This window comes from Oncorhynchus nerka, linkage group LG5, assembly GCF_034236695.1.
Source record: "Oncorhynchus nerka isolate Pitt River linkage group LG5, Oner_Uvic_2.0, whole genome shotgun sequence".
NCBI lineage: Eukaryota > Metazoa > Chordata > Actinopteri > Salmoniformes > Salmonidae > Oncorhynchus > Oncorhynchus nerka.
This window is the reverse complement of record NC_088400.1, coordinates 49565822-49583113: the sequence shown is the minus strand read 5'-3', so window position 1 is coordinate 49583113 and position 17292 is coordinate 49565822. Positions and strand designations below refer to the sequence as shown.

General features: G+C 43.5%; 1 protein-coding gene across 6 annotated transcripts in view; it reads left to right on the top strand.

The window, feature by feature from the left end:
* Positions 1–17292, top strand: part of LOC115129561 (LIM domain-binding protein 2) — an 86646-nt gene that overhangs the window by 47864 nt on the left and 21490 nt on the right. For all 6 annotated transcript variants that reach the window (XM_029660050.2, XM_029660049.2, XM_029660048.2 and 3 more), the window contains exons 3-4: positions 4823–4995; positions 15052–15174. In XM_029660050.2, the coding sequence (XP_029515910.1) occupies positions 4823–4995; positions 15052–15174 (296 nt within the window). The remainder of the gene's footprint in view (positions 1–4822; positions 4996–15051; positions 15175–17292) is intronic.

The window sequence follows — 17292 nt, the reverse complement described above, 5'->3', positions numbered from 1 at the left end:
CCTTTATTTAACTAGGCAAGTCAGTTAAGAACAAATTCTTGTTTTCAATGATGGCCTGGGAACAGTGGGTTAACTGCCTGTTCAGGGGCAGAACAACAGATTTGTACCTTGTCAGCTCAGGATTTGAACTTGCAACCTTTCGGTTACGAGTCCAACGCTCTAACCACTCGCTGCTACCGTCTCTTTTGACTGAAAATAACTTCTGGACATCAGAACAGCGATTACTCACCACAAACTGGCAGAAGCTTTTTTTCCTTTAATGAGTCCGACGAGCCCGACGTGAAAGACATACTGCTTTCCTGGGAACAGACCCAAATCCCCGTCATGAAGAGACGATGGAGAAAAAGAGGACGAAGGTCAGGCTGCCTTCTGAGAATTCGTAAGCGATCAGATAAACCCCCCTTGCCTTCCATTCTTCTAGCTAACGTGCAATCACTGGAAAATAGAATCGATGACCTACGAGCAAGATTGAACTACCAATGGGACATTAATAACTGTAATATCTTATGCTTCACGGGGCATGACTCAACGACGACATTATCAACATACAGCTGGCTGGTTATACGGATAGAACAGTGGCGTCTGGTAAGAAAAGGGGGAGCGGACTATGCATCTATGTAAACAACAGCTGGTGCACGACATCTAAGGAAGTCTCAAGGTTTTGCTCGCCTGAGGTAGTATCTCATGACAAGCTGTATACCACACTATCTACCTAGAGAGTTTTCATCTGTATTTTTCGTAGCTGTCTACATACCACCACAAGCAAACAGGAAAACGCTCATCCAGAAGTGGCGCTCTAGTGGCTGGGAACTTTAATGCAGGGAATCTTAAATCTGTTTTACCAAATTTCTATCAGAATGTTTGGGGTGGCAGGTAGCCGAGTGGTTAGAGTGTTAGGCCAGTAACCAAAAGGTTGCTGGATCGAATCCCTGACAAGGTAAAAATCTGTCATTCTGCCCCTTGAACAAGGCAGTTAACCACTGTTCCCTGGTAGGCTGTCATTGTGAATAAAAATTTGTTCTTAACTGACTTGCCTGGTTAAATAATTACAGGCAACATTCGCACTGTGCTAAAGGCTAGAGCTGCTGCTTTCAAGGAGCGGGATTCTAACCCGGAAGCTTGCAAGAAATCCTGCTATGCCCTCCGGCGAACCATCAAACAGGCAAATCGTCAATACAGGACTAAGATCGAATCATACTACACCGGCTCCGACACTCGTCGGATATGGCAGGTCTTGCAAACCATTACAGACTACAAAGGGAAGCACAGCCAAGAGCTGCCCAGTGACAAGAGCCTACCAGACGAGCTAAACCACTTCTATGCTCGCTTCGAGGCAAATAACACTGAAACATGCATGAAGCACCAGCTGTTCCGTACGACGGTATGGTCACACTCTCCACAGCCGATGTGAGTAAGACCTTTAAACAGGTCAACATTCACAAGGCCGCAGGGCCAGGCGGATTACCAGGACATACGCTGACCAACTGGCAAGTGTCTTCACTGACATTTTCAACCTCTCCCTGTAATAGCAACATGTTTTAAGCAGACCACCATTGTCCCTGTGCCCAAGAACACTAACCTGCCTAATTAACTACTGACCCATAGCACTTACGTCTGTAGCCATGAAGTGCTTTGAAAAGCTGGTCATGGTTCACATCAAAACCATTATCCCAGAAACCCTAGACCCACTCTAATTTGCATACCGCCCAAACAGATCCACAGATGATGCAATATCTATTGCACTCCACACTGCCCTTTCCCACCTGGACAAAAGGAACACCTATGTGAGAATGCTATTCATTGACTGCAGCTCAGCGGTCAACACAATAGTGTCCTCAAAGCTCATCAATAAGCTAAGGACCCGGGACTAAACACCTCCCTCTGCAACTGGATCCTGTAGTTCCTGACGGGTGGACCTCCCCCAGGTGGTAAGGGTATGTAACACATCCACAACACTGATCCTCAGCACAGGGGCCCCTCAGGGGTGCGTGCTCAGTCCCCTCCTGTACTCCCTGTTGACTCATGACTGCACGGCCAGGCACGAATCCAACACCATCATTAAGTTTCCTGATGACACAACAGTGGTAGGCCTGATCACCGACAACGACAAGACAGCCTATAGGGTGGAGGTCAGAGACCTGGTCGTGTGGTGCCAGGACAACAACCTCTCCCTCAACATGATCAAGACAAAGGAGATGATTGTGGACTACAGGAAAAGGAGGACCGAGCATGCCCCCATTGTCATCGACGGGGCTGTAGTGGAGCAGGTTGAGAGCTTCAAGTTCCTTGGTGTCCACATCACGAACAAACTAACATGGTCCAAGCACACCAAGACAGTTGTGAATAGGGCACGACAAAAGCTATTCCCCCTCAGGAATGAGTTTGGCATGGGTTCTCAGATCCTCAAAGGGTTCTACAGCTGCACCATCGAGAGCACTGGTTGCATCACTGCCTGGAATGGCAACCGCTCAGCATCCGACCACAAGGCACTTCAGAGGGTAGTGCGTACGGCCCAGTACATCACAGGGGCCAAGCTTCCTGCCATCCAGGACCTCAATACCAGGCAGTGTCAGAGGAAGGCCCTAACAATTGTCAAAGACTCCAGCCACCCTAGTCATAGACTGTTCTCTCTGCTACCGCACGGCATAAGACTCTTGAACATCTAATCAAATGGCTACCCAGACTATTTGCATTGCTCCGGTTTTAAGCTGCTCCTACTCTCTGTAATTATCTATTCATAGTCACTTTAATAACTCTACTTACATGTACATATTACCTCAATTACCTCAGCTAACCGGTGCCCCTGCACATTGACTCTGTACCAGTACCCCCCTGTATGTAGTCTCGCTATTGTTATTTTACTGCTGCTCTTTAACTACTTGTTACTTTTATTTCTTATTCTCATTCGTATTTTTTTAACTGCATTGTTGGTTAAGGGCTTGTACAGTAAGTAAGCATTTCACTGTAAGGTCTACACCTGTTTTATTTGGCGCATATGACTGATACCATTTGATTTGATTTGATAGTGTCTCCTTCCCTTGTTACAAATACACTACCCCGACATAAGCTGATAATGTGATGAAGAGATATCTTTTCTGTTTTGCATAATGTCACACAGTGTATCCTAAAGCATGATCCTTTTGTATCATTCGTTATATTAATTTAAACAGAGATCAAGCTGAAAGAGAATAGAGGGAAGATGAGAAAGAACAAGAAAGCCTGAGGGCAAAAGACACTGGCATACTTTCCCCTCCCCTACTCTCTCTCTCTCTCTCTTACTCTCTCACTCTCTTGATTTTGTCAAACACTAAATCCGCACCTTTCCTCCGCTTTGAGTACTTTTAGCGTTCTCTAGTAACCTTTCACAGCTTTCCTGTAACTTTCAAACCAGACTGTCCCAAGTTTTACTTTGCTAGCTTGGAATATCCCTCACTAAACCGGCAAACAAGTGAAGGAGCCTGTATTTTGTTAAACAAATGGTTTGCTTTCTACTGTGTGGATACTTCACATTAAGCAAAGAAAAGGAGATCAGGAATGGCTAAAATTGGGTAGCATACATGGTGTAAAACCTTCTATCCATCTATACTGTAGGTCTTTGTCAGGTACCTTCACATACCTACACATTTTAATAGACCATAACTAGCCTATAAAGGCTAGTTTGGTAAAAACTTGAGTCTACAAATGAATTAATTACCTCTTTGGGCTAGGGGGCGGTATTTTCACGTCCGGATGAAAAGTTTGCCCAAAGTAAACTGCCTGCTACTCAGGCCCAGAAGCTAGGATATGCATATAATTAGTCGACTTTGATAGAAAACACTCTAACGTTTATAAAACTGTTAAAATTATGTCTGTGAGTATAACAGAACTTATTTGGCAGGTGAAACCCTGAGGACAAACCATCCAGGAAAAATAATTTTTGAGGTCACTCTCTTTTCAATGGGTTTTCTATGAGGATCTAGATTTCTAAGGCACTTGGTTGCAGTTCCTATCGCTTCCACTAGATGTCAACAGTCTTTAGAAATTGGTTGATGTTTTTCCTTTGTGTAATGAAGAAGTAGGGCTGTTCAGAACGAGGGTCGAGACTAGTGTACTGTTTGTTAGGGGTGCACGACCTGAAAACTCGCTCCACTTTGTTTTTATCCGCTATTGAAAGCAGTTTATCCCGTCTTAAATTTTATCGATTATTTACGTTAAAAAATACCTAACGTTTTATTAGGAAAGTTGTTTGAAATGTTTGGACAAAGATTACAGGTAACTTATTAGATCTTTTGTAGTCATGTTGCGCGAGTTGGAACCGGTGTCTTTCTGGATCAAACGCGCCAAATAAATGGACATTCTGGAGATATAACGACAGAATTAATCGAACAAAAGACCATTTGTGATGTTTATGGGACGTATTGGCGTGCCAACTGACGAAGCTCTTCAAAGGTAAGGCATTAATTATATCGTTATTTCTGAGTTTTGTGTCGCTCCTGGCGGGATGAAATATGATTGATTGTCTGTGTTTGTTTGATGGAGTGCTATCCTTAGATAATAGCATGGTTTGCTTTCGCCGTAAAGCCTTTTTGAAATCTGACACGGTGGCTGGATTAACAAGAAGTAAAGCTTTATTTTGGTGTATTGCACTTGTGATTTCACCGGATGTTGTCAAATAAATCCCGGTAAACGGGATTTGATCCCTAAGAAGTTTAATGAGTGAATTATGTATTTTTACTCTGTTTTCCCTGTTTTAATTTGGACATACACTCACCCTTCACTACTTTAGTCCCATATTTCAATTATTAATAACTTCCCCGCTCTTTTTCCCCCCTTTTTTTCTCAGCTATCGGACGAACGCTCATCCCGCGCTACTTCAGCACAGTGTTTGAGGGCGGCGTCACTGACCTGTACTACATCCTCAAGCACTCCAAGGAGTCCTTCCACAACTCCTGCATCACTGTGGACTGTGATCAGTGTACCATGGTCACTCAGCACGGTAAACCAATGTTTACAAAGGTAAGATCGTAACCCCAGCAATAAATGCAAGGCTGTCATTGTGACTTACCAAAACACCAAGATCTTATGAGATTTTATTTAATTTACTATGAAATTGAAATGATATGTTTCAAGTTCGTATCCATGACAGTTTTTTACATTTATTAAATTATTTTCCACAAAGCTGAAGAGAGTAAAAGTATGGTGGGTGAGGCTCCTAAAAGGAGTATCTAGCAGCACTATTCAGATGGTCAACTGTGTTGGAATCTGGTTCTGCAGACTGTCTTTTGAATTTAAAGTGAGGCTCGTGCTAGTGAAGATAGCTAGAGGGATTCCTTGTTCCATGAATGAACACTGCAGTGAAGCACACACACAATTTACCTCCACAAAATTACCCACAATGCAGTGTTATCATAAAACCTAGTCACTATGTTAGGGGTATACCATAGCTTGCATAGTATCATGAGAAGAGAGGAAAATGTCAACTGCAACAGATGAAGAACAATAACAGTACACACAAACATGGTAAATGAAAAATATTCTCTCAACCGCCCCATTTAAGCTTTAGCAAAATCAGGAAGTGGAAAAATTAATTCATTAAAAGAAATTCCACTAACAGAGCACGTTCCGGGAGCTCCCATCCAGGCTTCTGGCTCTGGAGCGCTGAATCTCAATGAGCTCTGCCTCGTTCCCCTCTTCTCCCACCTCCACCCTTCCACCCTCCTTCCTCCAGCCCCCCATTCCTCATCCCTGGAGAAATCATTCCTGGCTCCTTCCCTATCCCAGAGGGAAAAGCCCCCGCCATCCCGCTGGGAGTAATCTGGATGTGTAAACCCAGCATGTGTGCATGTACATGTGTGTGTACGTGTTCGTGTGTGGAATTGTGTGCGTGTGAGGCGAGGGTGTCGGTTTTTGCACGATGGTACCCCCCGCTGCACCCCTATGGTATCCCAGAACCTCGATGCAACACTCAGCAGGCCCCACTATACCTAGGCTCTGTGGATGAAGCATTGGGGCAAAGCCCTTGTTACTGTAGCCCAATTGCCAGAACTTCCTGTGGGGGATGGAAAAACCAGACGGGAGATCTGTGGATGTAGCATCGGGACCAAAGCCCTTGTAACTGTAGCCCAGTGGGCCATCCCTACCTGTGGGGACAGTCAATGATTCTATCTCTCGCTGTTTAATTCTCATTTATTGAGTGATCTGTTTAAGCAAAAGCCAATTTGAATTGAATTGACAAGGTTGATGAATTAGAATGTAATAACAGTGTAATAATGGTATATTACAGCCTAATACAATGAATAGGGGAGCACTTGACTACAGAATGTACCCCCCTTAAGGGAAATATCTATTTTCTAACAACAACAAAAAGCTACATTTGGTAAGATTTAGATATGTGCACACAGGCTATCCATAGGCAAACACATTTTGAAGGGAAATAAGTGGGCAGAATGATATATATTTTTGTTATTTAATAAAAACAGAAACTTTAGAGAGGGTGGTGTTTTGCCCCACTATCAAAATGACATTGAACATCGCACTATTAATATCTTCAATATAATGACCTTTTGATGTATGGCCCCTCTTCTTATTTCCATCCTTCCTGTTCATCATTAAATTACTGTATCTCAAAATGGATTGTGTAACTCAAAGAGGATACTTATAGATGATTTGGACTTGATTTGAAAATGCTAATATAGGTACCTGTAAGGGTTTTTCTGTGGTGAAGGAGAAGCGGACCAAAATGCAGCGTGGTGGTTATTCATGTTCTTTAATAAAGGAACTAGACATGAAATAACTAACAAAACAATAAATGTACGAAAACCTAAACAGTCCTATCTGGTGCAAACACAGAGACAGGAACAATCACCCACAAACACACAGTGAAACCCAGGCTACCTAAGTATGATTCTCAATCAGAGACAACTAATGACACCTGCCTCTGATTGAGAACCATACTAGGCCGAAACATAGAAATACCCAAAACCTAGAAAAACAAACATAGACTGCCCACCCAACTCACGCCCTGACCATACTAAATAAATACAAAACAAAGGAAATAAAGGTCAGAACGTGACAGTACCATTGACTTGCATTGATTGCCCAGGAGGTTTTGCCCCAAACATACTCACTTTAAATTGTACTACTTTATTAAAAACGGATGACCATTTTTAGCCTAAAGATAAATAATCCACTTGGTTTTACATTTACATTTACATTTAAGTCATTTAGCAGACGCTCTTATCCAGAGCGACTTACAAATTGGTGTATTCACCTTATGACACCCAGTGGAACAGTAGTGCATCTAAATCTTTTAAGGGGGGGGGGTGAGAGGGATTACTTTATCCTATCCTAGGTATTCCTTAAAGAGGTGGGGTTTCAGGTGTCTCCGGAAGGTGGTGATTGACTCCGCTGTCCTGGCGTCGTGAGGGAGTTTGTTCCACCATTGGGGGGCCAGAGCAGCGAACAGTTTTGACTGGGCTGAGCGGGAACTGTACTTCCTCAGTGGTAGGGAGGCGAGCAGGCCAGAGGTGGATGAACGCAGTGCCCTTGTTTGGGTGTAGGGCCTGATCAGAGCCTGGAGGTACTGAGGTGCCGTTCCCCTCACAGCTCCGTAGGCAAGCACCATGGTCTTGTAGCGGATGCGAGCTTCAACTGGAAGCCAGTGGAGAGAGCGGAGGAGCGGGGTGACGTGAGAGAACTTGGGAAGGTTGAACACCAGACGGGCTGCGGCGTTCTGGATGAGTTGTAGGGGTTTAATGGCACAGGCAGGGAGCCCAGCCAACAGCGAGTTGCAGTAATCCAGACGGGAGATGACGAGTGCCTGGATTAGGACCTGCGCCGCTTCCTGTGTGAGGCAGGGTCGTACTCTGCGGATGTTGTAGAGCATGAACCTACAGGAACGGGCCACCGCCTTGATGTTAGTTGAGAACGACAGGGTGTTGTCCAGGATCACGCCAAGGTTCTTAGCGCTCTGGGAGGAGGACACAATGGAGTTGTCAACCGTGATGGCGAGATCATGGAACGGGCAGTCCTTCCCGGGAGGAAGAGCAGCTCCGTCTTGCCGAGGTTCAGCTTGAGGTGGTGATCCGTCATCCACACTGATATGTCTGCCAGACATGCAGAGATGCGATTCGCCACCTGATCATCAGAAGGGGGAAGGAGAAGATTAATTGTGTGTCGTCTGCATAGCAATGATAGGAGAGACCATGTGAGGTTATGACAGAGCCAAGTGACTTGGTGTATAGCGAGAATAGGAGAGGGCCTAGAACAGAGCCCTGGGGGACACCAGTGGTGAGAGCACGTGGTGTGGAGAAGGATTCTCGCCACGCCACCTGGTAGGAGCGACCTGTCAGGTAGGACGCAATCCAAGCGTGGGCCGCGCCGGAGATGCCCAACTCGGAGAGGGTGGAGAGGAGGATCTGATGGTTCACAGTATCGAAGGCAGCCGATAGGTCTAGAAGGATGAGAGCAGAGGAGAGAGAGTTAGCTTTAGCAGTGCGGAGCGCCTCCGTGATACAGAGAAGAGCAGTCTCAGTTGAATGACTAGTCTTGAAACCTGACTGATTTGGATCAAGAAGGTCATTCTGAGAGAGATAGCGGGAGAGCTGGCCAAGGACGGCACGTTCAAGAGTTTTGGAGAGAAAAGAAAGAAGGGATACTGGTCTGTAGTTGTTGACATCGGAGGGATCGAGTGTAGGTTTTTTCAGAAGGGGTGCAACTCTCGCTCTCTTGAAGACGGAAGGGACGTAGCCAGCGGTCAGGGATGAGTTGATGAGCGAGGTGAGGTAGGGGAGAAGGTCTCCGGAAATGGTCTGGAGAAGAGAGGAGGGGATAGGGTCAAGCGGGCAGGTTGTTGGGCGGCCGGCCGTCACAAGACGCGAGATTTCATCTGGAGAGAGGGGGAGAAAGAGGTCAGAGCACAGGGTAGGGCAGTGTGAGCAGAACCAGCGGTGTCGTTTGACTTAGCAAACGAGGATCGGATGTCGTCGACCTTCTTTTCAAAATGGTTGACGAAGTCATCTGCAGAGAGGGAGGAGGGGGAGGAGGATTCAGGAGGGAGGAGAAGGTTGCAAAGAGCTTCCTAGGGTTAGAGGCAGATGCTTGGAATTTAGAGTGGTAGAAAGTGGCTTTAGCAGCAGAGAGAGAAGAGGAAAATGTAGAGAGGAGGGAGTGAAAGGATGTCAGGTCCGCAGGGAGGCGAGTTTTCCTCCATTTCCGCTCGGCTGCCCGGAGCCCTGTTCTGTGAGCTCGCAATGAGTCGTTGAGCCACGGAGCGGGAGGGGAGGACCGAGCCGGCCTGGAGGATAGGGGACATAGAGAGTCAAAGGATGCAGAAAGGGAGGAGAGGAGGGTTGAGGAGGCAGAATCAGGAGATAGGTTGGAGAAGGTTTGAGCAGAGGGAAGAGATGATAGGATGGAAGAGGAGAGAGTAGCGGGGAGAGAGAGCGAAGGTTGGGACGGCGCGATACCATCCGAGTAGGGGCAGTGTGGGAAGTGTTGGATGAGAGCGAGAGGGAGAAGGATACAAGGTAGTGGTCGGAGACTTGGAGGGGAGTTGCAATGAGGTTAGTGGAAGAACAGCATCTAGTAAAGATGAGGTCGAGCGTATTTCCTGCCTTGTGAGTAGGGGGAAGGTGAGAGGGTGAGGTCAAAAGAGGAGAGGAGTGGAAAGAAGGAGGCAGTGAGGAATGAGTCAAAGGTAGACGTGGGGAGGTTAAAGTCGCCCAGAACTGTGAGAGGTGAGCCGTCCTCAGGAAAGGAGCTTATCAAGGCATCAAGCTCATTGATGAACTCTCCGAGGGAACCTGGAGGGCGATAAATGATAAGGATGTTAAGCTTGAAAGGGCTGGTAACTGTGACAGCATGGAATTCAAAGGAGGCGATAGACAGATGGGTAAGGGGAGAAAGAGAGAATGACCACTTGGGAGAGATGAGGATCCCGGTGCCACCACCCCGCTGACCAGAAGCTCTCGGGGTGTTTGAGAACACGTGGGCAGACGAAGAGAGAGCAGTAGGAGTAGCAGTGTTGTCTGTGGTGATCCATGTTTCCGTCAGTGCCAAGAAGTCGAGGGACTGGAGGGAGGCATAGGCTGAGATGAACTCTGCCTTGTTGGCCGCAGATCGGCAGTTCCAGAGGCTACCGGAGACCTGGAACTCCACGTGGGTCGTGCGCGCTGGGACCACCAGATTAGGGTGGCCGCGGCCACGCGGTGTGGAGCGTTTGTATGGTCTGTGCAGAGAGGAGAGAACAGGGATAGACAGACACATAGTTGACAGGCTACACAAGAGGCTACGCTAATGCAAAGGAGATTGGAATGACAAGTGGACTACACGTCTCGAGTGTTCAGAAAGTTGGTCATCAGTTTTTAATAAAGTAGTACAATTTAAAGTGAGTATGTTTGGGGCAAAACCTCCTATATATATCCAAGTGAATTATTTATGTTTAGGCTCCCCTACTGGAGTATATATGCATATATATATATATATATATATTTATAAACATTTATAGATGTAACTCCGTTAAGTTATATATTATATTTACATTTTTCTAAAGCACACAATATGAAATCAATGTCCCTCTAAATCGTTTTGTTGGAGTGACTTAAAACATTAAGATGAGACAGATTCCATGTTTAGTTGAGCAAGACTAGTGGCATCCAGGGAAAGTGTTGGAAATGTTTTGGTGACATTAAGTGGTTTCTGTGAGAATTACAGGGGGGGGGAGGGGCGGGCGTTTACCCCTGGGGGTGTTTAACCCCAAGCCATCCGATTACAGACTAATACATAATGAATGTATATGATGATGTTTTATAATGTTACTATATGTTACAAATGTATTATTAATGCTCTATTACACCCTTATTTATAATGAATGTGTATATTTAAATAATATTTATATATTGAACCTAATCTATTATGTAGCACCTTATACAGTAGAGAATGGTGTCTCTTGAGCAAGCTTGTGGTGCTGTTTTACTCTCTCCTCCCAGAATATGTGACTGAGATCCCTTAGCCAAGCAAATGTGGAGAAGATTTATTACAGGCTTCTTAAATCAATTGGGACTCTCCAAGGGGCCTTACCTTTTTATGACCACTGTTTGTATTCACAACAATTTTCATCAGTTGCCTGTACCTTTCATACAGTCCCATGAAGTGTACTATTGTAAGAGTAAAGGTTTTGTAAAGCCATTTTATTGGTAATGATTTTGAATAACAATCCATTTTAACCAACCAATAAAGAAACTTCACTATGGTGTAGTTGCTATGACAAATTTTGGCTGTACAGTTTATGTACACTAACCGTGAAAAGTTTTAGAACACCTACTCATTCAAGGGTTTTTCTTTATTTTTACTATTTTCTACAATGTATAATAATAGTGAAGACATCAGAACTATGAAATAACACATATGGAATCATGGAGCAATCAAAAAAGTGTTATATAAATCAAAATATATTTCTTCAAATAGCCACCCTTTGCCTTGATGACAGCTTTGCACACTCTTGGCATTCTCTCAACCAGCTTCATGAGGTAGTCACCTGGAATGCATTTCTTAAATGTTAATGCGTTTGAGCCAATCAGTAGGGTGGGATACAGAAGATAGCCCTATTTGGTAAAATAGAAAGTCCATATTATGGACAGCTCAAATAAGAGAAATGACAGTCCATCATTACTTTAAGACATGAAGGTCAGTCAATATGGAACATTTCAAGAACTTTGAAAGTTTCTTCAAGTGCAGTTGCAAAAACCATCAAGCGCTATGATGAAACTCGCTCTCATGAGGACCGCAATAAGAATGGAAGACCCAGAGTTTCCTCTGCTGCAGAGGATTGTCACACCCTGACCTTGGTTCCTTTTTTATGTCTCTACTTTGATTTGGTCGGGGTATGAGTTTTTTAAATTATTTTTTTAACCTTTATTTAACTAGGCAAGTCAGTTAAGAATCAATTCTTATTTTCAATGACGGCTTAGGAACAGTGGGTTAACTACCTGTTCATGGCAGATTTGTACCTTGTCAGCTCGGGGGTTTGAACTTGCAACCTTCCAGTTACTAGTCCAACGCTCTAACCACTAGGCTACCCTGCCGCCCCTATTGGGGTGGGCATTCAATGTTGTTTTTCTATGTTTTCTTTTCTATGTGTTTGGCCTGGTATGGTTCCCAATCAGAGGCAACTGTCTATCATTGTCTCTGATTGAGAACCATACTTAGCTAGCCTTTTCCCACCTGGTGTTTGTGGGTAGTTGTTTCCTGCTTTGTGTTTTCACCTTTCAGGACTGTTTCGATTTTCATTTCTTACATTCACTTTGTTATTTTGTATTTTCGTGGTCTGTTATAATAAATAATCATGGACACTTACCACGCTGCGTTTTGGTCCGATCCTTCCTACTCCTCATCCGATGAAGACGAAGATCGTTACAAGGATAAGTTCATTCGAGTTACCAGCCTCAGAAATTGCAGCCCAAATAATTGCTTCACAGAGTTGAAGTAACAAACACATCTCAACATCAACTGTTCAGAGGAGACTGTGTGAATCAGGCCTTCATGGTCGAATTGCTGCAAAGAAACTACTACTAAAGGACACGAATAAGGAGAACAGACTTGCTTGGGCCAAGAAACATGAGAAATGAACATTAGACCGGTAGAAATGTGTCCTTTGGTCAGGAGTCCAAATTTGCGATTTTTGTTCCAACTGCTGGGTCTTTGTGAGATGATCTCCGCATGTGTATTTCCAAATGTAAAGCATGGAGGAGGATGTGTTATGGTATGTGGGTGCTTTGCTGGTGACTGTATGTGATTTATTTAGAATTCAAGGAATACTTAACCAGCATGGCTACCACAGCATTCTGCAGCGATACGCCATCCCATCTAGTTTGGGGTTAGTGGGACTATTATTTGTTTTTCAACAGGACAAACACCTCCAGGCTGTTTAAGGGCTATTTGACCAAGAAGGAGAGTGATGGAGTGATATATCAGATGACCTGGCCTCCACCATCACCCGACCTCAACCAAATTGAGATGGTTTGGGATGAGTCGGACCGCAGAGTTAAGTAAAAGCACCCAACAAGTGCTCAGCATATGTGGGAACTCCTTCAAGACTGTTGGAATAGCATTCCAGGTGAATCTGGTAGAGAGAATGCCAAGAGTGTGTAAGGCTGTCATCAAGGCAAAGGGTGGCTACTTTGAAGAATCTAAAATATAATATACTGTATATTTTGATTTATTACTACATGATTCCATATTTGTTATTTCATAGTTTTGATGTCTTCACTATTATTCTACAATGTAGAAAATAGTAAAAATAAAGAAAAACCCTTGAATGAGTAGGTGTTCTAAGACTTTGACCGATAGTGTACAGTACACATATGATAAAATGTATTTTTTTCTGGACAATATTTCTGTACATTTAGGGGTCCCTTTATATTCTGAGTTTCCGAATAGAATGTTTCACAATGTACAAAAATATATATTTTAGCATGTGTAGGTCTTTGTGTTAATACCAATGGAAGCGTTACAGAATTTCACTAACATCTGTAGACAGTATCGTTAAACTCATACTTTTGCCCTGTGGCCAGAGTGCACTCGTCTAAGAAGCCGTTGGAATCATAATCAAACTAGAACGAAAACCCTTTCCATTGTCCATTAAACGGTTAGGATTATTTTCAAATATTTATTCTGTCTAATCTGCACAGATCTAAAGACAACCACATTGTTAGATATCCAATGACTAACTTGATAACTATCAGAAAGTAGTTCCGTAATGTCATCTCAATGGCCAGAATAACTCATGATTACAAAATCCAGACAGCACATACTGCATAGAGAAACATCCTCACATTGTAGCCAAGTAGCATAGACTAAACTACATTACCAGAATGGGTTAAATCATATATTCAATGGTAGGAGATAGCAGAGGGGGAAAAAAAATCCCTTTTTCTCTACTTTTTCATTTTTTTCCAGGGTTGCGGAGTGATACCACGTGACCAGGCCTGTATGCCCGCCAGCCTCTTTCTTGTTGATCCTCTAGAGACCATCTGTGCTGGGGGCATTGATTAGAGTGTGTCTGGTGGGATTACATCTTTTCGGTTGCCATGCCAACTAATCAGCTGATTTCTTTTTTTTTTGCTGCCCGCTCTCTCCCTCCCTCCGGTTGCCACAGCAACGAAACATCGGGAACTGCAAGGGCCCCTACAACACTGAATTCGGCTAAAGAGGCGAATGTGTTTTTTTTTCCTGTCTCTCACTCATACTGTCTCTCTTTCGCTTGCGCTCTCTCTCTCTCTCTCTCTCTCTCTTGCACACTCTCCCTCTCTCATTATTTCTCTGTCTCTTAATTGGCTACTCTCTCTGACCCAAACTTATTTTGTCTCTGCCATAAACACACTCCTCTCAACGTCATCTTCAAGAGAGTGTGAGGGATGAGAGGAACAAGGACAGACCTGCTGAATAAGGACAGAGTAAATAATAGTCTGCCCAATTCCAAACAACTTGAACAGATTTGAAACTGAAGGACATGCTGAGTTTTATGAAAATCATTCCTTGCTCATAAAAATCGATCCCTGTTGTGATTACCCAATAAACAGACGTCCGCATGCCAGCAAATTAAAAATGTCTGATAGTAAAATAAATACTGTGCATTACTTATGTAAATAAGGTATTTCTGTTTTTTATTTGTAATAAATTTGCTAAAAAAAAAAATGTAAAATTCGTTTTCGGTTTGTCATTACGGTGTATTGTGTGTAGATTGATGAAGGAATGTTTAATCCATTTTAGAATAAGGCTGTAACGTAACAAAATGTGGAAAAAGTGAAGGGGTCTGAATACTTTCTGAATGCACTGTACATTAGTATGGGGGAATGATGTCAAAGGTGACATCAGGTAAACTGTAGCCTACTAAGTGATCTTGAAAACCTATGTTGAATGAAGCTGAGTAGTCCTACGTTTGTTACAAAGGTTGTTATGAATGATACTGCAGCACTCATAAATGTGTCATGCTTGGTCTCAGGAAGGTGTTACGCATGTCTTCTGTATACGCCCTTCTAAGAAAGTGTTACCCCGGCTTTGTTGTTGGGACAGGTATGCACAGAGGGCCGCCTGATTCTTGAATTTGCCTTTGACGACCTCATGAGGATCAAGACTTGGCACTTCACCATCCGGCAGAACCGAGAACTCATCCCCCGCAGCATCCTGGCCATGCACGTGAGTGGTGTGACATCATCAACATGCGCTGACTGCACACCCACACAAATGTAACGCATCGAGATGGATAGAGGGCACTGGCCATGCTGTCACAGACGCCGCTATAGCAAGATGCAGAGGTGTGCCCTATGTCCAACTCTATGCTTTGACATCATCAACATGTGCCACCCACGCACCGTAGAGAATGATAGAGAATTATGAGAATGATAGAGAATGGTGAGAACCATAGAGAATGTTGAGGAAGTCATCATGGATATACTCAGTTTTGCATGGACATTGCCATTGAGGGCTTCCACCATTTTAAAGTAGTCAACTGGGTGAGGATGGGTTGGGAGCGATCAGCCAATGATCAGAGCATTGTCTTCTTCAACCTCTTGAGTCCCACACTCACGCCGGCATCATTTAGTGCTTCTAACCCCTTTTAAACATTGTGTGTTTGCTACAGACTTCTGTTTTTTTGCATTGGATTCGTCTATTTCTTCCACCATTAGCCTGTGCGATTGACGGAGGCTGAAGTATACCTTATTGACATAGGATTTGCGGTATGTTGACAGAACAAATAATTGGGCAATGTTTATATGGTCCCCTTTCAGACAGCCAAATATTTTCCACATTCTTGTCGGCATTCACTTTTATACCGCCATTGCTTGCCACAACTGAGCAAGAGACATTCAACTTTGACTGTTGTTGAGATCATTGTCATGTTAACCTGATGTGAGAGAGCAAGCTCTAAATCCAACAGAAATGCTGCTTTCAATGTACTGCTTCCATTTCTTCACATTCACAATTAGTAAGTTCAGTCAGTTAGCAGCTCGCCATACTTGTAAAGCCGTTTGTACTATAATGTGTTGATTTTCATGCTATGGTGAATTAAAAAGGTGGCTACAGTTAAACTCAAAATGTTGGAGATAGCAAACAGCTAGCTAATGTTAGCAACAAACCAAGTCATTGTCTAGAGAAGGTTACTTTTAGTTGCCCGGCTTGCTTGATTGACATGTCTTGTCCACAAAATAGAGCAAGTAACGTTTCTATTTGGACCAGACTATGATTTCATTTGTGCCAATTTCCAAAGATGGTAAGGTAACGTTTATACTGAGGGGTTGGCGGGACATTTAAATACATTATGGCAATAATGACTAGGAAATAAAAGTACAGGCCTTGTCGCCTGCAATACGTTTCAGATATAAAGGAAAGGCAGCAAAAAGCTAGCGGGATGCTAAAGTTGGTGTAAAAACGTCTTGGTTTGACAGTTGTACTGGAGATGTGTTTGTGAGACAAGGGTGACTCTCGAAAACGGTTTGAGCTACAAAGTATTATAAACCCACTATGAAAAGCTTTGACTCTCGCGAACACGCAAATGTAATGTTTTGCTCTATGATGCTCACAAGCCACACAACAGTCGTTAGAAGGTCAGGGTCGTCTACATAGAAGATTATAGGAAATCCCAGGACATAGTGTCTATAATACTGAAATAAGCTCACATAGTTGCTGTCACAAATTCCAAACTCCACACAGTTGTCACTGACTAGTTGGATATTAATTTCCCACTGAGCAAACAATTTCTGTACTTACAGCATTCTTTTTTTGCGTGGCAACAATTATTTGTTCTTTGACATTTGTCAATAAAACTCATTCATACAAATGTTAATTTCAAATTGTTTTGTGTTCTTGTAGCCATGATTGTTCTAAAAAAGAAACTGGTAAAACACTTCAATGTGAGGCTAAATATGAGGGCATAGAAAGCAGATGAATCAAAGTTGTGAATTTGAACCTGGGGCCAATTGGTTGCATGGTTTGTAAACGGCTTTAAGCTATATCACCCATATAGTGGCCACAATAAATGAATGACACGCAGGATTTGGTTCATGACTCCAGCAATGCAGGTGGCAGTTAAGTCACCAATATTAGCTTTATGCTTTTTTCAAACAAAAGAAGAAGAACATTTACAACTTGAAAATGGAGATGGCCTCAATGGCTCTGCCAGTGCTCTCACAGACGCTATAATGGCACAATACAAAGAGGAGTCCTCTAACTATATGTCACCTGCCCATTTCCCATTCAGGTGTATCCTATCCTCAAAATGTAATGCGAGTCCTGCTCCACAGGGTCTAAAGTGCC